General features: G+C 44.6%; 2 protein-coding genes across 10 annotated transcripts in view; both read left to right on the forward strand.

Annotated features, from left to right (window-relative positions):
* SYT17 (synaptotagmin 17) overlaps positions 1 to 4,123 on the forward strand; it is a 111,745-nt gene extending 107,622 nt beyond the window's left edge. For all 8 annotated transcript variants that reach the window (XM_037910985.2, XM_043524534.1, XM_007064376.3 and 5 more), the window contains one exon: positions 2,800 to 4,123. In XM_037910985.2, the coding sequence (XP_037766913.1) occupies positions 2,800 to 2,996 (197 nt within the window). In that variant the 3' untranslated portion in view covers positions 2,997 to 4,123. The remainder of the gene's footprint in view (positions 1 to 2,799) is intronic.
* A 1,523-nt stretch (positions 4,124 to 5,646) lies between these two features.
* CLEC19A (C-type lectin domain containing 19A) lies at positions 5,647 to 22,027 on the forward strand. 2 transcript variants are annotated; one of them, XM_043524451.1, is made up of 6 exons: positions 5,654 to 6,173; positions 8,429 to 8,648; positions 14,328 to 14,493; positions 18,536 to 18,629; positions 19,812 to 19,944; positions 20,919 to 21,995. In XM_043524451.1, exons 2-6 carry the CDS (start codon positions 8,630 to 8,632, stop codon positions 20,996 to 20,998), a joined length of 492 nt encoding a protein of 163 aa, XP_043380386.1. In that variant the 5' UTR covers positions 5,654 to 6,173; positions 8,429 to 8,629; the 3' UTR covers positions 20,999 to 21,995. The 2 variants fall into 2 exon arrangements, with proteins under 2 accessions (XP_007064440.2, XP_043380386.1); XM_007064378.3 differs by lacking the exon at positions 8,429 to 8,648 and having other exon boundaries at positions 5,647 to 6,173; positions 20,919 to 22,027.
* The last annotated feature ends 4,046 nt before the right edge of the window (positions 22,028 to 26,073 follow it).

The following is a 26,073-nucleotide window of genomic DNA, read 5'->3' on the forward strand; positions in this document are numbered from 1 at the left end:
TGGGGTTGAGCGGTTAAATAAACACAGCATTTGGCCATCTGAGTTCCCTGCAGTTTACTGTGTATGTCCAAAACCTAAAAGTAGACCCTCTCTGCCCTGTTTGGGCATGGGGTTAAAGCACCAGTGGCATTTATGTAATAAAGATAGAGTTTATCCAGATGTCCTGGGCCAATGGATGTTCAGTGATCACGTCAACCCCATTATGCAGCACAGAATAGATGTATCCCACAAATATAGCCCACATCTGGCTGGTGGGCATAGAAAAGGGGAGCTGGCATTATTCCCTGCTTCCCCGTAAGAAACATCATGCATTTGGAGAGCTGCAGGTTTAGAGGGAATGGCTTGCTGGTTGGGGGAGAGCTCCACTGGGAATACTGTGGGAGTTCATGCTGATGGCTGCAGCTGTATCTCCTGCTCCAGGGGTGTCAGGGTCTGGTATGTAAGCTGTGCTTACCTGTGCCATGAGGGGAGGAGGCCCCAGGGAACAGGGCAGAGGGACAGGTCTATGCCCTGTCCTTGCAAAACCCTGTTCCCCAGGTGATGTTGAGTCAGGCATTGTGTCTGGAGATTCCTGAGTAAACTTCCCCCTTCTGCAGATGGTACTTTGTATATGCAACCCTTTGACTGGCACTACTTCAGTTCAATCCCCTGCTTCTGCTTGCTCCTGTTTTAACAAGCGAATAATGCCAAAGGCGTAAACTAAGAATGTGTAACCCTAAATGGGATGTGACCAACCATGCCCAGGCAGGAACAGGGGGCTCAATTCTGCACTGGCTGAAGTTAATGGCAATATTGCTACTGACTTTGATGGGAGCCAGATTGGGCCCTGAGTTAGCAGGTTGAGGCAGCATGATGTATTAGCCAAAAGGACAGAAAAGGGGAAGCCCAGGGCTTCAGGCTCTGATTGTTTTCAAGCCAAAGGCCATCCATCTCTGCTGCATGCTAAGAAAAGTACATTATACATAGTTAATTAGCACTATTTACAGAGTGGTGTTAGTATAATAGCAAATATAGAGTCATAAAAAGACACTTGTAGGGAATAGGGATAGAGCATCCAGTGCTTGGTAACTGGCTCCATTAATCTCCTGGAAGAGTTACATTCTACATCAGTTTATACTGGAAGACTAGAAATCCATCCAGTTTTAAAGATTTTTTGTTGATACTAGCCAGTGCCTGGGAAACCTCTGACTTTGGCTATGCCTACACTATGGAGCTTAGAGCAGCACAGCTGTACCGCTGCACCTGAGCCGCTGTAAGGTCTCCTGTGTAGCTGCTCTGTGCCAGTGGGAGAGGGCGTCTCCCACCAACATAGCGCTGTCCACACCGGCGCTTTTTTAGTGAAACTTATGTCAGTCAGGGGTGTGTTTTTTCACACCTCTGACTGACAAAAGTGCTAGTGTAGACAAAGCCTTTGGCTTTCTCAAACCCCTTCATCCACCTTCCTGCTGCACTGATGGAGGACTTTGTCCTGCAAGCTGCTGAGTGCCCTCAATCCAATCTCACGGGAGTGCTCCATGCTTTCCAGGGCCATGCCTTTATATTGCATAATGATGATTTCTGTTGCTGTGGGTGGGCATTTGTTCCACTAGGGGAGGTTAATAGAAGGAACAGGATATTAAGTTTATTCCTCCCTCTTTGTTGCTTAGCTGGACTATTCACGAGTAGCTCTAGTGATAATTACTGAAAATTGGCCCTTTATAGACGTCACACTGGACAGCCTTGTCAAGTCTGAGTGTTTTCTGTAGATCGAGATCTCTGGTAATTTTAACTAGCACATTTGCAACTAGAAAATGAAAGAAGTATATATAGCATCTGTTCACTTAAAATCCTTCACTATATTTACCTGTTTCATCCTTAGAGTGTGTTTGGACCAAAATTTCAACCTCTTTTTATATAAAAAAATTCTACTATAATTGTATCTGGGCTAGTTGTTTTCCCCTTACTTTTCCTGTTTGCTAAATATCACTGTAACAAGCTCTAATCTGTTGGCACCAAGGTGTCTGTCTCAGATTAGAATCTTATTTTAATCTATAAAATAACATTTATTTTTTCCAAGCAGCTGACCAGGTCTGCATAACCTTTTTCACAGGCAAAAATGCTCGGGCATTATGCTTTCAATTTCTGCAAAGTCTTTTCCATACAATAACCAGAATTTTACATACCATATTCCATGCCCTGTCCTTGTCCTCTATGTGGCATATGGTCTAATGCAAAAATACATTTCATCACCGCAGACATCTACTGCAGGACGATTCCTTCTTCCCTTCTGCCAAAGGTGCTGCTAATCTTAGGACCTCACCCAAAACCCATCAAAGTCAGGAGGAGTCTTTTCCCATTGATTTCAGTCTCTGGGTTGTGCCCTTACTGCATTACTCTGATGTTATTCTCTAGTGATGAAATCCTGGCCCTATTGAAGTCAATGGCAAAACTCCCCAATCCGTGAGGCAAGGATTTCACTCTTGAGGACCATTTGCTACTGAGCTCCTTTTTTGACTGCTCTAGATTCCCTATGAATCTTTCCCTTCCTTTGCTGCATTATTCTGCTCTTCGCTGTGCTGTGGGGATATGAGGATTCCTTGGTTTGTACATAAGTTCTGCAATTTACCTGGATTCATTCCTGTACAAATCCGACTGCGAAATGGCTCTTTGGATCTTAAAATGGTCCCTGCTGCCTGGTGGGATTTCTGCACTCACCAAATATGGTGTTAGTAACCTAGAGAAGGGCGGCTTTCTGTAGATGCGATGGGGATGTTTGTTGTAGGTGTTGATCTTGACCCGCTTTCGTTTCTGTTTCTTCAGTTTATGGCCACAACGTGAAAAGCAGCAATGACTTTGTTGGAAGGATTGTGATTGGTCAGTATTCGACAGGCTCACCCGAGTCAAACCACTGGCGTCGAATGCTCAATTCCCATCGGACAGCGGTGGAGCAATGGCACAGCCTGAGGTCCCGGGCTGAGTGTGATCGTGTCTCTCCAGCATCTCTTGAGGTGACGTGAGAATGGTCCTTCATCAGCAACACAAGCAAACAACTGAGGAAAAAAAATCAAACCCACACACGCTCCCATGTGATTTCCATGGAATTGAAAGTAACTGTTACAGCTGCTGGTAACAAACTGGCTGCGTTAGCCTACGTGCCTCAGTGAACCTTCATAATGCAAACCATGTATCACTTGTTCATGTGCCCATTGTTTTCACAGGGTCACTACTAATGTGGCCTGTTGGACCTGTTACTACTTGCATCATCTGCTGCATCCACACCACTGTTTTTAATCCACGTACATTATAATGGAGACTATTCAAAAGGTCACTATTAACGCAGAAGCGTTCTTTACCTGCTCCAACATATTGCAGAGCAGATTATAGGCTGATCTGCCATGGAGATTCTGAGTTAACTGAAAACTTTTTGAGTTGCCTCCGCTACCTTTACAGTACCGCTCCATGACTCATTTTATTGGAGATGTAAGTATTTGTGTGTTCTCTTTGGTGAATGTGGTAAATGGGTTAGAGTATTTTTTTTAAATGATAGAACATGTGGTAAAATCACTTCTAACTACAGTTTTGTCTTTGTACTTGTTCAACAAAATTAAACTCCTGTTAGTATGTATTTGTGCCTTTGTGGGTCTGGGTGTGTGTATGTGTTTGTGTGTGTACATGTGCAGTGTTACACACACAGGCCCTCACATACAACCATGTATAACATGGAGCTAATGTTCTGTCAGTAATGAGACCCTGCCACTCTAATATAGCAATCTCTGTATGTAAAGTAGATAGAGTATGACATAGCAAAATAAACCTTTTCAATAAAGTGCATTCTGGAAAAGCCATGACAAGCTTTTAAAGACCTTTCTTATGTTGTGCAAAAGATCCTGCTTTGGGAGCTTTTGCAGATAAGAAAACCCAAAACAACACATGGTTTTAATTCCCTTCTTAGCAGGCTGCAGTGGGTCTTTGTGTGTTTTATGTACTAAACAAGATAGTTTTTCAAACCACTGAGTGAGTTTTAGCTACAGTCAAGCTGTCTGTTTTGCTGGATGCTTCTGTACATTTTTTCATGGCATATTGTCTGGTATGATGGAGAGTGTATATTTATTGAAAATAAAGATCTATTTATTTGTGCCATGTATACTGAGGTGGTACTTATTAGCCCGACTCAGCTGTGTGTCCAATTTGGTCAGTTATGTCCATTGCACGACACAAAGAAAAGACAAGTTGTTGGTCCTGATTTTCTTATCACTTACCCCGGATAAATCACGAGTAACTCCAGTGAAGTCAATGGAGTTACACTGGTGTAAATCTGCTGCTGGAGGAGAATTCGAATTGCATATAGGTTCTGATCCAAAACCCATTAGGAATCGAACTCCAAAGGGCTTCCGATCAGGCCCCCAGAGCTCAACCCTTTGCAGGATCAGGTCCATGGACTGACATTTTCATCTCTTTGGCTATCAAAATGGCCACATCAGCACAAAATTCTCATAAATCTCACCACTTTGTTTACAGAGTCCATATACAAATAAATAAATAATGGAATTAAAGGAAGCGTGACCTGATGGTTGGTTTTTGTTTTCTTTCTGTATCTCCATTTTAGAGGGAGAAATATCCCTCTTGTCTTCTGAACTGTTGTGATGGGAAGCCCCGGCCTGGAAGTGTGAGTTTGCTGTGCTGCCACATCAATGCCTATGGCCAATTAGAATGGTCAGAGACAGCCCTGGGGCTCTTAGCCTGCCCTTCATTCTGAATGTAATTCCTTAATAACCAGCCAGCCTTTCAGTCTGGAGGTCAAACAAAGGTGGAGGCTTGGGTCATCCCATGGCTCCATGCATAGCTGTGTGCAGGCAGATACAGGTTCAGGCTCTAGCATCTCGATCTATGTGAAGCTGAAAGCATTCAGAAAAGGTTCATAACATTCAGGAATAATGACAGGTTTCAGAGTAACAGCCGTGTTAGTCTGAATTCGCAAAAAGAAAAGGAGTACTTGCAGCACCTTAGAGACTAACCAATTTATTTGAGCATAAGCTTTCGTGAGCTACAGCTCACTTCATCGGCTGCATACTGTGGAAAGTGTAGAAGATCTTTTTATACACACAAAGCATGAAAAAATACCTTCCCCCACCCCACTCTCCTGCTGGTAATAGCTTATCTAAAGTGATCACTCTCCTTACAATGTGTATGATAATCAAGTTGGGATTTTAAAAAAAAATTCAATACACCAAATAAGGCCCCAATCCTGCAAGCTGCTCCAAGCAGGCAGACCCACTGCATGCATGCAGATATCCATTGATTTCAATGGAGTTGGACTTCAGCGGGTGTCCATATGAGTGCAGGGGTCCACCCATTTGGGAAAACTTGCAGTGTCAGGGCTTAAATTAGCACGTCTATATCTCCAGGGCTGCCAGTCAGGTACATCTAAAGCTGACATTAACACAGACTTCCCCCACCATTGATATATTGTTTGTTTGAAGTTGTGACTTTTCTGTACATCATGTGAAATCTACAAATCTTTCCAACACCGAACCGTAAGGCCTAACCAGTTAGGTCCCATTCTGAGTGCTGCTGCTCCAGAACGTAGGACTGCACTGCCAGAAAGCACCTCTCATTCTTGTGCCATGCGGTGCTAAGAGTGGCGTAAAACATTGGCAAGTCAATAGGCACAAACAAAATCTCTCAGGAAGCAGCCATGAAAGCAGAAAGGGGATGTGGTTTGCTTGAATCGAGAACTTAATCTTTGAAGGCTCACGACTAGGAGGTGTGCATGCCTGCTTTCTAAAACCTCACCAGAACTTTTGAAAAAAAAATGGTTTAAAGTAACTAACTTCGGGGATGTAGCAGCTTCTCTGAAGTGTCTCAGCTGGGAAGCTCTTGGTTGTTGTGTAGCGTGTGGTATTACACTGGAGGGAGCTTGGCCAGCCTTCCTAGCATGTCATTGTGAAAGTTTGGCGTTTCGGGGGAGGGTGCAGTGCACAAAGTATATTCACATCTGCTCCAGGAATCTCAGCAGCAGAGCAAGGCGATACCGAACTAAGGAAAGGCTTCATGTCATTGGCTCTCTGCAGACCTGGAAATGAAATTTTGTCCTCCATCAGAGATGGTGATCAGATGGGATTTCTGTGTGCTCCTCTCAGTGGTTTTGCTCGCCACCCAGGCTTTCCCACAGACAAATATTAAAATCAGTCAAGGTGAGTACAAATCACTGACTGTGGCTTGGGTTAATAAACATTAGGTTACTGATGGCTTAAAATCAGGCACTTTTACAAACGTATCCTGTAATGCATGCAATTCTCCTTACCAGTTTTGCTAACTTCTCCATAAAACCCAAACTTGTAAATTCAATAACTTGCTTAGTTTGGGAAGGTGTATTACCAAGTAATGCTGATCTTTTCTGTTCCAGTGTGTTGAAGCATTCTCTCTGTTGACTTTATTTCTTTGTTTTGGAGGCATGTTCAGTTTAATCTTATAAACAATATGTGGTCCTGTACAATGGTGCCAAGAAGTTTACATTATGTTTACAAGCTAAAAGTATGCTCTTAATCTGATTTTAGTCCAAACAATAGTAATTGCACTCAATAATAATAACAATCATAATCAATAAAGCAATGGCAAGTTGTAAAGGAGTGTGACTCTTTGGATGTTTAGCTTTCTGTGGAAGTGCAAAAAGTAAAGAACTGTGATTTGCAACATTTCTTTTATTCACTCTTTCTAACATAAAGTGAAGTTAACATATGTAAGAACTGTCCCTCTACATATTAGATCATATAACACATACACAACTGGCTGCAGAGTTTATCTACAGTTAATCACAAAGTGTACTTTTTTAGGTGAGAGAAGTATTTTAACAAAATTTTAACTGGCTTTGTGATTTCATTGTATTACCCAGGTTTGCAGTACATTTTTACTTGGATAGAATAAGCCAAATTCTGTTCTCATTTACACCAATGTAATTCCAGAGTATCTACACTCACTTTGATAGTGTTCTAAATTTACATGAGCAGAATCTCACCCAATAAGTATTGTTCAATGAACTAGTGAGAAAAATAATTACCACAAGCTTGGCTTTAGTGCCAGGCATCAAATCAATGGGAGCTTCCTCAAAAACTAATTGAGGAGAGAAAAATCAAAGATGCCTCCTATCCAGTTGCAGCTAGAAGTATAGTATTTCTGTACTGCAGGAGATCTACAGAATTGACTATAGTATTTTTACATCCTGAAATACAAATACCATAGAATTTTATTCCGTAAAAATAACTTCATTTTGATAAAAAAATATTTACAAAAAATGCTCCTAGGTGTCTGAGATTGTGACACTTTTGCAGCACAATTAAAGTTTCATTCCATTGCCTGGATAAGCTATAATCTCCCCACACACCATTGGTCACCATTCCCTTCCAACTCTGCCCTGCCGTTCTGCGGAGGAAAGGAGCAGCTGGCTTCAAAGAGACTTTCAGAGTACAATACATGCACACACACACACTTAAGATAAAGCCTTGTCATGACCTGCTTGTTTTGAAAGCAGTCATGTAATGAAAGGGAGAAAATAATCATACAAATTAAATATTTTGCATGATAATAATATTGAAGACACCCTATGTTATTTTTGGTGTCTGTATTTAAGGACCTGAACCTGCAGCCCTTATTCACATAGAATCTCTCGGTCATACTTAATGACATTGGCTTATTCTTTTCTATCCATCATAAACTCCTCTTTTGGTGCTTATCCTTTGGCAGTGTGTTTTATTCAACAATAGGGAGAGATTGAAATGAGTGTAGTGTAAGAGGAATGTAGAAAAGTTACTCTGGTGAGGTATTACAGATCTATCCTAGGGTGGCACTTTGTATCCTCACTGGGAATGTATAGTTATTGTTAGGTTACGTCTGTAGAAGATAGTGCCAAAGTCTTACATATGAATTGTTTTGTGGAGCCTGTAAAGTGTGTCCCATTCCCTGCATACTCACACCTTCTGTAATTGTGCACATTTTCTGTGATCCTGCTTAACATCATCTATAGCACCAAAATGTGATGTTTCATCCCCAACCCTTTCCAAAATGACAGACCAGAATGAATTAACGGACGCCTGATGTGTTGCTTGAATTCGGAGAATTGCTGAAAGCATGTACCTGGCTCAGGCATGTACCTGCAGGCCTTACCCACATGAGTTGTCCCATTGCAGATGAGGCCGTGAGTAAGCTTTCTAGGACTGGGATTTTCTCCTGGAAAAACAATTTCAGTTCCTTACTCCAAACATTTTTAAATTCTCAATTCTTTGTTTTTGTCCATACTCTGCGGGAAATCCTGTCCCCGCTGAAGCTGATAGCAAATCTCCTATTGACTTCGGTGGGGCCAGGATTTCACCCACTGATAAATATATTGAACATGGCAGTGGAGGGGCACTGATGGAACATCAGGTCCTTCTATGTTTTCATGTTGTATTTACAGGTTTTCCTGTGGCTGAAGGTAAGCTGTAAACTAAATGAGATGAAAAATCAAAAGGACTACATTAGAGGAAAGAGAAGAAAAATTAACATCCCTTTCCCCAAAAATGTGCTCACCCCTTGATCCTGACAACACTAACTGCATGTACAAGAAGTAAGAGAGAACGCACACTTGCTGGCATCTAGTCCCAGCAGAGTTCCAGGAATGGTTTCCATAGCAGAAGGTCAGTTGATCATTACATGTAAAGGGAGTTTTTTCTCATTCAATCTACTCTAGGGGCCTGATCCTGTGAGGTGCTCAGTGCCTCCTGAGTATTGGTGGGGACCCTTGATGCCCAGCAACTTTAGTGCAGTTGAAGGTGCTCAGCACCTCTGAGGATTGGGTCCCAGAAGAGCATTAATCTCATGAAGGCTAGGTATGCTATTTGCAATACAGCACGATTTACTGAAATCTCTGGATCTCTGTAGCAGGCACAGTCAAAGCCACATAACTAAGGTCCTACCAAAGTCATGGTCTATTTTGGTCAATTTCATGGTCATAGAGTTTTAAAAATTGTAAATTTCATGATTTCAGCTATTTCAATTTGAAATTTCACAGTGTTGTAATTGTAGGGGTCCTGACCCAAAAAGGAGTGGTGGGGGGGTCTTCAGAGCTGGGTGGCTGTGGAGCGGTGGCTGCTGGCCAGGAGCCCAGTTCTGAAGGCAGAGCCGCCGCCAGCAGCCGTGCAGAAGTAAGGATGGCACGGTACGGTATTGCCATCCTTACTTCTGCCCTGCTGTCTGCAGAGTTGGGTCCTAATTCAGCAGCCGCCAGTCTCTGGCCACCCAGCTCTGAAGGCAGGGCAGAAGTAAGTGTGGCAATACCATGACCTGCCTAAAATAACCTTGCGACCCCCCCTGCAACTCCCTTTTGGGTCAGGACCCCCAATTTGAGAACCCTGGTCTCCTCCATCAAATCTGTACAGTATAGGGTAAGAGCACACAAAAGACCAGATTTCACAGCTGGAGACCAGGTTTCACGGTCTGTGATACATTTTTCATGGCCGTGAATTTGGTAGGGCCCTACAGATACATTTTGATAGCCACAAGACTCCCTTTGGCTGAACCCTCTTTTCTGAGTTGCTAAGTCTTCTTTTTAAGGGCATTCATGTCTTGTTTACAATTTAGACTCTTACTGATAAATCCGCAGCCCATGATGAAATCAAGCCCTTTAATAGTCTCCAGCAAGAATGTGATTTGCTTTCAGCACAAGCCTGGTAATATCTGCTGTTGAAAAGATGCTGTGAGAGTGTTTTGAAGTGCCAGGAATGCTACCAGACTGGATGTCACTTATCAGTCTTGCTCTAGACCCAGTCTCTACATTGCAGAGCTACACACTTTTATCATAGAAACATCCTCCAATCTTAAATTTGAAGCTGCTATGAAAAAAATGACTTGAGAAGCAATTTCTGTAAGGCTCAGGTTGTTGTTGGTTTTCCTTTCTCAGTAGCATCATGAGAAAATATTGGTTGGGAATACTGAGCACCAAGAAGCTTCAACCACAGTTGGGCCTTTGTTGTGCAAGATGCTGTAAATACATAGAGTAAAAGGCCATCCCTGCCTCATAGAGCATTCAGTCGAAGCACAAAGGAAGCACTGTTATCCTCATTTTACAGATGGAGAACCAAGGTACAGAGATTAAGTGACTTGCCCAAGGTCACCCAGAAAGAGTCAAGAATTACACCTGAGTATCCTGAGTCCCTGCCCATATCCTTAACCACAGGTGATCCTTCTTCTCTCAGTGAAAGAGTTAATGATGATAAAAATAATAAAGGATTAGCTCTTTCTTTTCTGAAGGAGATCTCCAAGCATTTTACCAAGGAGGTCAAACAGTGGTTACAGTGGTGTTCTGCTGTTGAACATGTAGAAAATTGATATGACTGACCCGATGGCACTGCCCTCGTTTTCCATACCAGCAAATACTCTTCTGACGGGCTGGGCTTGGTTCAAGTTTTCCTGCTGAGAAGTGGGCTTGTCTGCCATACTATGTCTGACAGATTTGAAAATAAAAATAGACCTAAGTGTTCTAGAATATAAGTGGTTCCTTGGTTATTTCCTGTGAATTTAAGAATAATAACCCCTCTTCTAAAGAGAGTGCAAAGGCTTCCTACATTGACCTAACAGAAAGGTGCTAATTAAGCATTGACCTACCCTCGTTCTCTTTTCTGGTATATTTAACCTTAAATTCCTCCAGGCACCTCTTGTTCACTGAAGCTAATCAAATTAATGACACCTAGTCGGGAAAGTGGTATAGGAGATCAAAAGCCTCTATGAACACCTCGGTCTGATGATTTCGTTTCAACCATTTCTATCAAGGGGAACAATTTTCTCAAGAAATTTCAGGGAAGCCAAAACCACCCTAACTGAAATTTCAAACCAGCACACAACAAACGCCCATAACACTTCACATGAAAAGGCAAAACACTGAGACTGCTGCTGGTTTTGGCTTGTCCATTGTGCTGTCATGCAACTAAAGGTGAAGAGTTCGCAGTCATTTTTAACAAGCGTTCCAAAAATATCAATGACTAGGCTGCCCGTGAAGCTCACAGTGTCTCCAGTCATCCCAGCCAATAATTAAGTACCCCAAGGTGTTCTAAATGCTTGGTGGGCAAGGCTGAGTCCTTCCAGGTGCTGAGTGTTCCTGAGAAGCTGGGGCTGCCCTCAATCCACAGGAGTCCTCACCACCTTGCTGTACTGAACCCACACCCAGCAGGAAGAAGCATGTGTCTAGCCAATGTTACTGCATCTGGAATTGGTAATAAGTTACATCAGCAGCATAAATATATATATATATATATATATATATAAAAAATCAGAATATGGGGCCCACTCAGATCTAATTCAAGACCCACTGAAATTAATGGGAGACTTCCTCTTGCTCTCCAAAGGCATTGGATTTGGCCCTCAAGCTAAAATGCCCGTTGATGTCAATGGTTTGCCTGGCTGAGAACCCTGTAGTGAGGTGTGATGGGGAGCAAAGAGAAGTAAAATGAGTGGATGGAAGAGCCCCACATATACCTGGCGAGAGCAAGAAGAGCTGGTGTGCCATGCTCCCTATCACTCACTGAGGCCTCTCCAGGCAATTCCACCCTCCATGGGATCTGAGGGGCTCTGGGAGTGGGTAAGGAGGGAGGCTAGGAACCCTGTGGACAGCCAGATATGAGATATGGACAGCACAGAAGTTATAAGCAGCACTAACCTATACTCCATGACTGATCCCTCAGTACATGTCAGGGAAGGCGGAGTGCAGGGTGCATTGCAGCTATTTGGTGCTTCCTGTCCTGGGATTTCTGTGATCTGTGGGGGCTGGAGGCCGATCCCTCACTTCCATTCGTTGGTGTTTGATCCTTCTGTCCCTCTCTCTCTCCGGTTTTGTTGTAACAGGATGTGAGGTAGCCCTGAGTAACTGTTTTCTCTGTGAGACAATGGCAGGATGTGGCCCATCGGAATAAACACTGCATCTTGCTGTTAACTGAATACAAATTTGCTACAATTTTTAAAAAGCTGCTTCCATTTTTCAAGGTATCAATCTGATTTTCAACTAGAGCTCTTTTGCATAGCCCATCACTAACATAGTCAGACATAGTGATCTGAAAGCAACTCGTTCATCTCTACAATGTTACTTGGTTCTTGAGATCTGAGTTGCTCACTGACCCTAGTTATCTAGGAATGGCACTTCTCAGGGCCGATAATGACTGGAACTGGCTCCAAGAGCACTTGTATCAGGATACATCCTCTAAAGAGCTCTGGAGGGGAAAGGGGAAGGGTCACCACAAAGGAAGAATAATTATCTTTTATCTGAGCTCAAGGGATAGAAGAGTGCATGTGGAGGCTTGGGGCTGTCAGAGAAAAGCAATGAAAAGGTAGCTGTTTACATTAGCCACAAAATAGCTCCGGTTTTGCAGTACTTGAAATAACTGGGCTCAGTAGATTTGACATTATGGAGGCATTTAATACCCTGGGTCAGCAGGAGAGACTGACTCGCAGCGCTCCAGTTCCCCTGAATGCCTGCTGTTTGTTTCACAGTGCTGTTGTGAGCGCTGAAATGCTGGGAACAGTCAGTTCCCGGTATCTGAGTCATTCTGCTGCCACAGACTGTGACAAATCTCCCAGTTTCTGGGGAGCTGATCGATAACCCAGAGCCCGTTTTATGTTCTGTACTCAGCAATAGCGATGTAGTGGTTAAAGGACAGGCCTTGGAGCAGAAGAGCTGGGCTCTAGGCTGGCTGTGGCACTGACTTCCTGTGTTACCATCAATGAGCACCTTTGCCTCCTAGGTGTTCTTTATTTGAAACCTGAGTGTAATGCTTATATCAGGGGGCTTCTTTGTGGCTGAATCGGCTGATGTTCATAAAATGCTTTGAGGGCTCTGGGTGGAAGGAACTAAAGAAATGTGGTGCAAAATGACTGCCAAAGGAAGCTTCACGTAGTGACATTTGGGGATAGAAGGAGTTCAGCCCAGCGAGTTCTAGCGTTTGTACCCTGTGATGATTAGGACTTGGCTAATTCCCCCCCCTTTTTTAACATGCTCCTGGTTGCCGCTTCAGTTGTTGCCTTTAGCAGAGTTTGTTCTACAAGTTAATTGTGCTCATTGTAAAGATGATTCCCCTTGAAGTCCCTGAATACCAGATCCTTTCCTAGCTTCAATTGGAACTCCCTGGGTTCTGAGCCTGTTATTTGCTTCGATAGTTTTGTGGCATCCACCTTCTCTGGACCTCTCAGGATTTCATACACATCAGTTGTGCTTCCTCTTTTCTAAAGAACATCAGCAGCATTTTCCTTCCCCTTTTTCCAAAACCTGAAACATTTCATCCTTGCTGCCCTCAGCTCTACCTTTTCCAAGTCTTCAGTGATCACTCCAGCTGGGGGCTCACTTCTCCTTTGTGAAGTACCAGAGCCATCTTTGATGACTAGTACTCCATGAGTCCATTGATTTAAAGCAAACAAACAAAGGACAGCACTCAAGAATGAATTTAGTGCAGGGAACAATAACACACTGGCAAGGAGATAGAGTGGATGGAGATGACAGAACCTGTGATGTGTCCTGGTGATTAAAGCACATAGATCACTCCACTGATTTCAGCAAGACCAGTCATGTACTTAAAGTTAAGCATGTACTTAAATATCTTGCTGAATCAGGGCCCTATTTACCTTCTTACCTACCTCCCAGAAATGTGACTGATGGATTTAAATTTCTGCTCACTATTTCTCCCTCAGTGTCTTGTATCTTGTGACCATTTAGGATATAATGTTTCTTGGCATCTTTCTACACTGTTTTCAGTGCTTTTACTGCATGAAGTTGCATGTATCTGTTTCCCACCACTGCCCCCAATTTTTTTTCCTGGTCCCTTTGATTGGAGTCTTTCCCCTCCTCTCTGTGTTATCTGCAATGGTGGTTCAACCTCTCCTACAAGTTTGCTCTTTCCAGGCATTGATGTGAATGAGAATGGACCCAGACCTGATCTTATCCCTACAGAACTCCATAGTGTCACTTCCAGCCTACTTGGAAAATGTACAGTAGGGTTAGTAAATATTTATATTATGGTAGCATCCAAAAGTATTTTTCTTCCCTGCTTGGACTACTCAGAAATGGCAAACTCTGCTCAAACTTTCCAAAGTGCTGAGCTCCCATCCTCGGAAATTCAGATATTTTGAGGGGGCATCCAAGAATGGAGGCACCCAAAGTCCCCAGTTGCTCGTGAAAATCTAAGCCCTTAGGGGAATTTTTCATTTTTTTCATTTTTTGTAAAGCCAGCAAGGACATTGAGACAGGTCCTAAAAAACAGAGACATTCACCATTGCCGGGGTCCCCGCAGCTGTTGTGTATCAAATGCTCTTCCAATTTTCTTTTCTTTCTCCTCCAGCTATGCCAGAGCCAATTCAGTCCTACTCCTGCCCACTGTTTTGGACAGAATATGAAGGGTACTGTTACAGATACTTTCCCCTCAATAAAACATGGGCTGAAGCCGATCTCTATTGTGCGGAATTTTCCATTGGCATAAAATCAGCCAAATTAGCATCAATTCACAGGTAAGAATGAAAGAAATCTGTTTCTAAAACATTGCCAAAGTCCAGCTAAACAATGTCTGCGGCAATAAAAAATATATATAAATAATTCCTCAGCTGGAGTTTAACCTTCCTATGAGAAAGCAAACCCATTTAAGCCTAATTCACCACTGTCATAAATTCTGCGTATCTGTATTGAAATGCACTAGCTAGTATGCATGTGTATCTCTGCCCTCTAATGGACAAAATCAAAACTCCTCAACTGTATTAATTAGATGTCTATCAGAGAGTCTCCTTTAGCTCAAGTGGAAGAACCAATAATTCTGAAGCAGCTCTATCGCTATTGCTCTTAGTCAAGCCCAGAGGCACTTGTGAAATGGCCATGTTCTGTAATATTGTTTAGTTACATTAACATAAATAACAAGTTGTCACCTTATGCTCTGTGTTACAACAAAGCTATTTGCATCACCCTGGGTTTGGCTGTAGTTGTACAATATAATAATTGAAAGGACCACATTTTCAAGAGGCCGTGTGAATGTGCGTGCAAACCCCATGCATTTGCATATAAACTGCACACCAACTACCTGATGTGCATGAGCAAAAGTGAGGCTTTGTGTGCACAATCAGATGCTTGAGCCAATTTTATTGTCATATTTTTGGAGACTCTTTGAAAATTTGGCCCTCAGTTACAAAAGACTCCACTCTGACAACTGCAGTCACATTGTACTATTATATTAATCAGTCCCTGCATGGAGGAGGGCGGCTTTGGTTTCAAGGGAACAATTTTGGTTACAATTTTGTCTGACTCAGAACTTCAGAATAGACATGTTTTCCATTCCCTGTTTCATGGAACAGTTCACGAACCCAGATTAGAAATGGGGCCCAAAGCAAAATGCTGGATCTAAACATTCGGATATCAGAGGAAGACTTTGCTACATGGGCACATCTATAATTCATCTCAAATTCAAGAATCTTCCCCCCCCACACTAATATTGAAAACTGCCAGAGAGGTGCTGCAGAAGTGTTTTCGTTGAAGTCAAGGAGTACTGAAGCAGGCCCCTAGTGAGCGAATGGGCATTCACCGTGCGATGTCCTGTTTCCAGGTTTTTTCCTCCATCCCAAGGCCCAGCCACTCTTGATGGTTTAAGACAGTGTTCTTCACTGCAAGGCCTGTGAGCCAGTGGCGGCTCCCATGGACCCTAAGTGCGGCTCACTGTCGATCGCGCTTTCTGGCAGCAGTGAGGCTGCAGCTAAGGCAGGCTCCTTGCCTGCCCTGGCCCCACACTGCTCCTGGAAGTGGCCAGCATGCCCCCAAGGCCCCGGGGCGCAAGGGGGTGAGCAGAGGTCTCCGCGCACCACTCCTGCCTGCAAGCACTGCCCCAGCAGCTCCCATTGGCCGGGAATGGGGAACTGTGGCCAATGGGAGTTGTGGGGGCGGAGCCTGCACAGAGGGGCAGCATGCAGAGCAACATTCCTCCCCAGGGGCTTCAGGGGCGCGTTGGCCCCTTCCAGGAGCGGCGTGGGGCTGGGACTGCCCCGAAGTAAGTGCCACCCCCTTCAATGGGCAGGTTCTGAATAGCTCTTCCACCGCCCAACCTGCAGCCTCCCGGAGACAGCCCCCAACACACTCTCCTGCACCCCAAGTCCCTGCCCCAGCCCTGAGCCCCCTCCCAGAGCCAGCCCCCAATCAGGGGCAGCGAGTTGTATGGACCCGTGGTGCCCGGGCTCCAGCAATAGTCAGGGCCCGGGGGCCCAGCTCCACCAATGTATGGGGCCGGGTCTCTCCCCCGGTCCTGCTGCCACCCCCCCACACCTCCCTCAAGTGTCTCCCGGCCCCCACTTGCTGCCCCTGCACACTTCCCTTGGGTCCGCGAGCATCCCTGCCTCTCCCCTGCAGCTCCATGCTCTGCTGGCTCCCGGCATCAACTGCCGCCACAGGGCCCTAGTGCCCCTAAGCCACCCATGGCAGGGCAGGCTGCCCTTACCCTGCCCGTCTGCCTCGGACCCTTCCCTTTTCCGGCAGGACCCTCCACCAGCACGGGGGCCCCCCCGCCCACAGTCACCGCTCCTGCCCCATGCTGGCCAAGGGGCAGCCCCATCCCTCACCCTCAGTGCGGCTGCAGTGAGGGGCAGCAGCAGAGGAGGAGGCACACATGTGATTGCAGCCCCACACCCCCCCCCGCCTGGTGCCCACCACAGGGGAGGCGAAGGGGCTTCCTGGACCTGAGAGGGGCCCTAGGAGAACATGCAGTGACAGTGGTGTGGGTGAGTGTGGTGGGGGGGAAGAGGGGCCCCTGTCCCAGAGCTCACTGATGCCCCTGGGGAGAGGGCTGGGGGGAGTCCTCCTCTCTGGCCCCAGCCCAAGGGTAGCCTGCCTGCACCCCAAACTCCTCATCTCCAGCCCTGCCCTACCCCAGAGCCCATACCCCCAGCCAGAGCCCTCACCCCCCCGCACCCTAACCCTCTGCCCCAGCCCTGAGCCCCCTCCAACACCCCTCATCCCCAGCCACACCCCAAACCCCTCATCCTTGCACCTCCTCCCTCCACACCCCCTCCCACCCCCAACTCTCTCTCAGAGCTCGCACACCCCCTCCCTCTGAACCCCCTCCAACCCCCAAACTCCCTCCCAGAGCCTACACCCCTCACCCCCTCCTACACCCCCCACCCCCAGCCTGGAGCCTGCACCCAAATTCCGTCCCAGAGCCTGCACACCCACCCCCTTCCCACACACCCTCTCCTGCCCCCAAACTCCCTCCCAGAGCCTGCACCCCAGCCCTCTGCACTCCATCCCAGATCCTGCACCCCTCACCCCCTCCTGCACCCGCCCCTCCTGCCCCAGCCTGGAGCCTGCACCCAGCACCCAAACTCCATCCCAGCCCCTGCACCCCCAGCCCCTACCCCACCCAAACTCCCTCCCAGAGCCCAACCTCTTGCCCCTTTTGCACCCAAACTCCTTCCCAGAGCCTGTACCCTGCACCCCTCCTGCACCCCAATCCCCTGCCCCAGCCCAGGGCCTGCACCCCAGACCTCCTCCCCCCACTCAAACTCCTTCCCAGAGCCTTAGGCAGGAGGGGGTGGAGTTTGGGGGGGGGGGGTTCTGGGCACCACCAAAATTTCTACAAACCTGCCACCCCTGCCCCCAATACCTCCTCCTGCACCCCAAGCCTGATCCCTGACCCCCTTCCCAGAGTCGGAACCCCAAACCCCCTCCTGCATCCCCTGCCCCAGCCCTGAGCCCCCTCCCCGAGCCAGCCCCCACTATCCCCTCCTGCATCCCAAGCTTCTGCCCCAGCCCTGAGTCCCCTCCCAGAGCCTGCAACCCATACCCCCTCCTGCACCCTGTATCCCCTCCTGTACCCGAACACACTGCCCCAGTCTGGAGTCCCCTCCTGCACCCAAACTCCCTCCCAGAGCTTGCACCCCCTCACCCTCTCCTGCACCTGAAGCCCCTGCCCAGCCCTGACCCCCCTCCCAGAGCCAGCCCCCCATTCCCCCTGCTGTACCCCAAGCAATATTACCAATAACAGTAATATTACCATATCAACCAACAAAGAACTCAGAGGGTTCAACCATCTGTGCGGGTTGATGTGGCTCTCACATTGAAGGTTTTTTTGCCAAAGTGGCCCCCACTTCAGAAATTGTGAAGAGCACTGGTTTAAGATGTGGAAGCTCATTGACCTGCTTGAGTTCATTTCACACCATTCCAGGAGAACACAGGCAGTAGACACTTTACTTTATCACACCTCCTGCTTGGTGTTACAGCTGGTGAAATGATTTTGAATTTTTGAAAGTTTGAATTTTTTAATTTTGAAAGGGGACGGAGATTTGAAATCACTGCCATGTATTTTTCCCTGCGTTTCCAAGCAGCTCCGGGTTTTGCCATACTAAGCCATCCTCTTACACAAACTAAGAAAATGAATCCAAAATTTCCATGGACAGTTTCAAAGGGTAGTTTAAAGATTTGGGTCCCATTTGCCAAACTGCAGTCTGAATGCCGAGGGATAGTGTTTGCTTAATTTCACTAATACCAACCTCCTAACTATTTCATATTATGGTACTTTACCAGCTGGGAAGAGAATGTCTTTGTATATGACCTAGTAAACAGCCGAGTGCCTGGAATACCCACCGATATCTGGATGGGACTTCATGACCTAAGACAGGTGAGAAACCGCGACATTAGCTACCGCCTGCTTTTTCTCTGGATCATCATGCAAGCAGGTTTTCTCATAAAAAGAACTAGAAATCTATTCAACCTGGAACTCACTGAGATGTAACCCTTGGCATCAGATTCACATAAAAGGCAAAATTATTTTTTCTGTTTTCCCTCTACACCTTTCAATTTCCACCCTCTGACTATAATACAACTTGGAAGTGCTGGACTGACAGCCCTGGAGAGCAAGATTTTCTGCTTATCCACATTGCCCTTCCAATGTTTCAGCTGTGACCTGTGAACATTAGAGGATAATTCAATCTCCACAACTACTGAGGTAGCCAAGAAATGTTTAAGAAAAGGGGGTGGGGAGGAGACAATTTCATGATAAATGTTGAAATTTCAAAGTTGTTTCCATGTGACATGGTTTGAAACAGAACAATTTATGTGCGTATGAATTTTCTGCAAAATATTTTCCTACTTTCTCCGTTTTTGGGGTGTGTGTGTGTGTGTGTGTACGGGTCGGGGACAAGGACAGTGAGTACTGGGAGTCCAGCACCCCCTGGCTTGAAGTAATAGCAACTGAATGCATGGCTTCCTTCATATTCAGGGTTTGCAGTTTGGTTCAATGGCTTTCAGCACCCATGTTGAGTGCAATACAATGAATAATGTCTAGCCCCCCACCCCCTCTCCCACTTTTTCATTTTTCTTTGTCTTACTCTGTAACTTTTGAAATCTTTTGAAAAATTACACAGTAACAAAAGGAAACCCAATGAAGTGGAGCCTGGGCTCTGAAACCTGCCGAGGGGGAGGCTCTCGAAGCTCAGGCTCCAGCCTGAGGGGGAATGTCTACACTGCTATTTTTAGCCCCACAGCCCAAGCCCCAGGAGGGCAAATCAACTGAGACTCGACGCTGCATGTTTTTCTTTGCAGTGTAGTCATGCTCTATGATCTAAAACAATACACTAGCAGAGTGCAAAACTCAGTAGAAGAAGGGCCTTTGTTCAGCATGGACCTAGTTTTTGCCTTCTAGACATAGGAATGAGGTCAGATTGATGACGTCACTCTCTACAAGGGAGAAGAGAATATTCTGTTGGCCAATCCTGAAGTCCAGACTTCCACAAATCATTTGTTGAAATCATTGCACTTCTCCATTAGCCCCTCCCCCTAATTTCCAGATGATGTTTAATAGGAAGGCCACTTTGAATGGACAGATGGTTCTTCCTATGACTATAACTACTGGGATGGCAACCAGCCAGATGATGGGATCCACTCTATTCCAGAGGAAGAGGACTGTGTACAGATCTGGTACAGATATAACAGTGGTAGGTACTTCACTGTTGAGCCTCAGGCTGCACACCATGCTTTCCAGGAAGCGCGTGTAAATAAATTGAGTGAAATGCAGGATCACCCTTTTCTATGCATAACAAAAAAGATGCTGGCAGCATGATTATTTTAACATGTTGTTTTTGCAGAGGAGGAAATTTCACCCCTCCCCAAGAAGCAAAGAACGGTCAATCAAAGGCAGTATAAAGACACCAGCTTGCCTGCTTCCCCCTCAACTGAGGCCAGGTCTACACTACACACCTATATGGGTATAACTACATCACTCAGGGGTGTGAAAAATCCACATCCCTGAGCGATGTAGTTATGCCTTCTAAACCCCCATGAAGACAGAGCTGGCAGGAGAGCTTCTCCCTTCAACATAGCTACTGCCTCCTGGGGAGATGGATGAACTACGTTGACGGGAGAAGCGCTGCTGTAGCGCTGTATGTGAAGACAAAGCCCCGAGACATTTCCAGACCAAGGAAATAATGGGAGGGATATGTTATTGGAAAGAGACACCAGCAGAGATGCAGTCACTATGGAGCGAAGGGAGACAACAGGATTGGGGAAAGGATAGACTAGAACAAGGAGCATTACAAATAAGTCTTTTTCTCTTGTCCTATGGGAATCTGCACAAGAATAAGCACAATGTATATACACGAATAATTGTATGCGGGGCTGGGGCTGGTAAGACTGTAATAGTCTCTATATCCAGCCAGCATGGTCTTGTGTCTACGCAAAAGTATATGCAGCTTTTGAACTTGTCAGAATCGTGTCTGTATTACAGAATCTTTTGACAAGACTTTTCTTCAGGGCTAAGGATTGGGGGTGAAACTAACTCCTTTGTGTAGGAAATTTGGTGTTTCTGTTTACATTGTATGTCATTTCTTCATGGAGGCACTTTTGTCCTTCATCATGTGATCACACCTTCATTGAAAACCTTAACTAACTCCTTATTCTTACTCCCCTATAGCTTTACGATCATGGAATGACAACAGCTGCAACAGAGAATTCCCATTTGTCTGCAAGATTCCATCACTGGCAATTGATTAACTTGCTCCCACAATAACAAACAGCAGCAGTCAACCTACTAAACTACTGGAATAAAGTCAATCTGACCAAAGGCATATTTTATATCAGAGACAATTTTAGTGGCTCAAATAACTAGTTATATGTCTGATGACAGTTACTCCACCTAGAAAATACCTTACCTGTCTCTTGCTTTTGTCCATGCTATGTCTGACCAAAGAGCATTGGTGAATAGTCAAGCCAGTACATTTTCCATGGTCTAGGAACAATTTCAGTGTCGCGTCTCCATCCAGACTCTGTGACTGAAAAGAATGTTATAACCTATATGTATAATTAAAGAGGTGAAAAGGTTCACAACAGTGAGAAAGTCTGATTTTATGTCCCATTTTATGCATCCTCATTCCCATAAAATGAATCCTACTGCCCTCAGTGGGAGTTTTGTGTGACAAAGGACTGCCTAACTGGTCCTAGGATTTGGAAATCTCTCTAGCATTCTGAGGACAGGACAATAACCTTTTGCAGTGACAAACTAGAGTTCATTACTACAGAAGACACATTCTGCATCATTTCTGAACTTTGATGTCAGAATGAAGTGAAACTAACAGCCTGAATCAGATCTCAGTTATATTGGATGATTTCAATTGAATTACTATTCATAACTTATATCAGTGTGAGCTCAGAATAAGATGATAACAAATCTATACGGTTATTGTACAAATAAAGCAGCTTTGGATAAATATTGAAGTCCATGCTCAGGTCATATTCACTCTGTATTTAGACCAAATGTGGTAGGAGTTATACCTGAGTGAAAGCTAAGTAAGGACCTCTAGATATGAGCCCATATTTAGATTTTAAATGTATCAACCTGTCACATAACAAGAAATCAATTATTTTACTACAAACACTCAAACTGTAATCATCAAGTAATGGATGACTGTACTAAATAATTTAGCCTGTGGGAATTAAGAGGGACTGTCATTTTCTGCTAAGTTATGCAAAATACCATGTGTTGCTAATGTTGCTTTCTCACAACTAAAATACATTGTAAACAGCTTGCTGAAGTTCCTTCTTCTTTCTAACACTGCTGAAATATACATGTTCACTAGCTTATACAGGTTGTTTTACACTGGTGCAAACCAAACCAGCTTTTATACTCAGTTTTGGCAATTGACTATTGAAGAAATAAAAGGGGGGGAAAAAAAGCTTTCATGCAATATACAAAGCAGTAACTTTTTATATTGGAACAAATATTTCCTTTAACAGCATTCCTTCAGGATTACGGGGGTGGGGGGTGTTTTTGTTTCTCTCTCTCTCTCTCTCTCTCATGCGTGCATGCAAAAAAAGGGGACAAAATTGTTACATATCAGAATAACCAAGGTGCCTATCTGAGATGCACAAAGCACATCTCTGTGATTGGTAACTGCTGTTTTACTATAAAAAGCAAGACTATTATTTTATTATTTATTTTTTGGACTGGGGATTGCAAAAATAATTGCAGTGGGAAATATTTTTCTTTTTAAATTGAGAGTTTTTAAAAGAAATTACTAACAAATTACAAAACAAACTGGACTAACACCATGTGCAGCTGGGTACGCTTCTGTTACTTATTTATAATTTTTTAGCTCCTTTCAGATGTGGATAATGAATTAATATAAATCACATTCTCTGCCACCACTTCTTTCCTCTGTGGGATAAGAGGGCTCCTAGAATGAAGGGGTGCAAGAGTAGATTTACAGATTTAGGGCCAGAGCCTCAGCTGGTGTACATTGGTATAATTCCATTAAAGTCAATGGTACTACACTGATTTACATAGGCAGATGGAGACTGTCTCTGCTCACTGCTGTTCTTGATATCATATGTTTGCACCTCAGTGATGGGTGGTGTGAGACTGGTATATCTACAGCTTACTGTTGATCCAGTTTGCTCTGTCTGGATAACAGGAGCAGACACTGCTGAAAGGAGGAGGCAGGAAGCATCAATTTTTATTTATACTAGCCATTGTACAAACTTCCCTGAGCATGATAGGACAATGGGGTGAACTAAGACCCCTCCTCAACAAACTCTGGGGAAACAAGGCTCTGGATCTGAGTTTTGCAGTTCAGCCCTAGCTGTAGCAGATTCATATGCCAAGGATGCGCTTTACAAAGGAAGGTAGGGATCTGCTATGTAGGTCAATCCAAGCAAAGTCCTTGGGATTTAGTGCATCTTTTCATCCTCAGCTGCCAGTTCACCTCTGTGTTCTGCGGCCTCTGTTCTCAAAGCTGCACTCACAAGATGGACATTTCTACCATGAGATGCTCCTGCTGAGGAGGAACAGATTAATCCTTTGAGAGGTCCTGACCCTGCTGTGCTTCTCCTACTGGCTTCCTTACAGGAGAAGAAGAGTTATCTCTATGATTCTACTTTTGTTATTTTTTACCACTGTAGCACCTTGAGGCCCTAAAATCAGGGCCATGTTGTGCCAGGTGCTATGCTACAATCCTTGCCTCAAAGTACTTACAATCTAAATAGACATGACAGAAAAGATGCATCATTTTACAGAAGGGAAACTGAGGCACAAAGAGACATAGCGACTCATCCAAGGTCACACAGGCAGGCTGGGGCAGAGCAAGGAATTGAATCCAGGTCTCCGGAGTCATGACATAACCACAGGATCATCCTTCCAGCACCATTTTCAGCACAATACGATGGACTTGCCTTGAGTGCAGGGGACTGAACTAGATGACCTCTCAAGGTCCCTGACAGTCCTACATGTCTATGATTCTGTGACTTTAAGTAGTTTTCAGGGCATTGATTTTGTGTGTGTGTGTGTGTGTGTGTTCCAGAACAGGTCCAACTAGTATTGCAAGGTCTTGCTTGAGATGGTTGTCCCACACAGTCCGAGGGTTTCATTCTTTTGTCTCACCCAAAGCCTGTTTGATTCACAGCAGGTATCCTCTCATTCTATTGGGTTTTTGCACTGCCACTGTCCTACATACTATCTATCATTTTGAACATCAGGTGAAAACAAATAATTGACTGTAAAATATTCAGCCTCTGTCGTGCCTCTGAACTTTCATGTCTTGAACTGGTGTCATTTGGCACCTTACTGTGAGTGCCTGTTAAATTTAAAAGGCAGCAGGGAGTCATTACAATGATGTATTAAATAGGGTCAATGGACAGCTGAGTTGTGGGGTGATAGATGTGTTAGCTGGAGCCAATACCACCAGTCACAAGGAGCCAATTATATTTTTATCCAAAGGAGGAATCATCTCAGTAGCACATTTCTTCTGGGAGGCCCCATTTTTCTGGACACTCCTTGTTTTTTTACCTTTACAGGTGTGTCAACTGTATGCAAAATCTGAGGTCATATTGTCTTTGAAACGTAAATGAAACCTCTCCCCATCTCCTACCATGTATTGGCTGCCCAAAGCCTCGTGCTAGTCCATTATTTGTCTAGAACTGAATGAGTATCAATGATATTCTCATCCAGCTAAGGCTTCAGTAGCTTCCTTTGCACAGGATCGTACAGCAACCACTGGGTTCCTTCAAGGTGCGGAGCACTCTGGCCTCCATCGAACAATCATGTAAGGAACTTCACTGTTTCTCTTTCCTTCTTCCAGTCAAAGGGAATCATTCTGCTAGAGTGTGTGGTTATTAAAAGAAAGCTGCCAGCAGTAGAAGAAGGGGTCCAGGGTTTAGTGTGATTGCTTGGGACTTAGGATACTCTGCATCCTGTTCCCTGTTCTGCCACAGGTATCCTGTGTCACGGGGGGCAAGTCACTTAAGTCTCCCTCTACTCTGTAAAATTGGGATAACGGGGTGTTGTGAGGATGAATACATGAAAGACAATGAGGTGCTCGGATACCATGTTGATAGAGGCCATGGAAAAGGGAAGTGTGATTTACCTTTCATTCTGCAGGTGGTGAAGTCTATTGCATTCTGTGCAGCTCTGTAGCCTCTGGTGCTTTGGGATGTATTTCTTTTTAATGCTCATTGTTATACCATCGCAGTAACTGCACTGATTAAAAGAAACAAATCATTCTATCCAGGGGATAAATTACAAAACCAGACAGATAGAAAGAATCACTAATGGTCAATACTTTGTGGAAGGAAACGTGATTTGGTACTTCGGGCTGAGGACTAGCTTCATGACTAAGGGCTGGACGGTGATTCCGTCCCTCATGCTGAGGTATACAAAGCTGGTCAGGAATTTTCTGCTTCCTCCCATGAAAATATTAGATGAAAACAAATTGGCTTTGTCAAAAATTTTCTTAGATGTTTTTTGAGTTTTCATTGAAAAAAAAAAAACCCTAAAAAATGAAAATTTTTGTTTTAAACTGACAAGTGTTCATTTTTTGGGGACAAAAACTGGAAATTTTCATGAAAATTTCTATTTTTTGAAAAAGCCAGTTTTTAATTTAAAATTTCTTCCCCTGAAGCCAGTGGGGCTATTTGTGGAGTACAGTGCTACTCATTGTGAGCAAAGGGGTCACAATCTGGCCGTAATGGAGAAAACCATGGAACATTTCAGTCAGATAGGTACAAACTGGCACACTGATTAGAATGACTATATCTCAACTTCAAAATAAGGCCAGGAAAATAAATGTAGCCGCTAGAGCGGGATAAAGAGAGCCAAGGAGAAGAAAGGTAGCAAAGTAACTAAGCTCCATAATATCCAATCCATTCTCAGCACAAGATCTAGTGCATTGCAATGGGGTTCATACGTGCACTTATCCATAGCTGTGATGGTTCTCTAATTTTCATCATAGAGAAGTTTGCCTTTGTCTTGAGGAAAGTAGTTAGAGTACGGGGATGGGAGTTATGATATGTGGTTTGTATTTTCATTGCTGCCACCACCTCACTTACTAACCTTGGGCAAGTGTGCTCCAGTGTACTCATCTATAAAATGGGTATGATACCTCATGGGGTGCTGCAGTGCTTAATTAACTGATAGTTGTAAAGCACATGACCCTCCACAGCTCAGATGTTCAAAGTAGTATGGCATTATATTTTTAATTTAGGGTAAACCCAACCAAATCAGATCTGTAAAAATTGAAATAAATAACGAATAACATGTAGCTGACTCTTCATACACTGTCTCTCTCGCTCGCTCTCTC

The sequence above is a fragment of the Chelonia mydas genome, chromosome 10, assembly GCF_015237465.2.
Source record: "Chelonia mydas isolate rCheMyd1 chromosome 10, rCheMyd1.pri.v2, whole genome shotgun sequence".
Lineage (NCBI taxonomy): Eukaryota > Metazoa > Chordata > Testudines > Cheloniidae > Chelonia > Chelonia mydas.

Bases quoted from the DNA above. Each gene is read 5' to 3' on its own strand.
- CLEC19A (XM_007064378.3), top strand. From the start codon at position 6,059: ATGAAATTTTGTCCTCCATCAGAGATGGTGATCAGATGGGATTTCTGT. The intron at 18,630-19,811 runs GTGAGAAACCGC...GATGTTTAATAG, and splicing joins GACTTCATGACCTAAGACAG to GAAGGCCACTTTGAATGGAC. The intron at 19,945-20,918 runs GTAGGTACTTCA...ACTCCCCTATAG, and splicing joins CTGGTACAGATATAACAGTG to CTTTACGATCATGGAATGAC.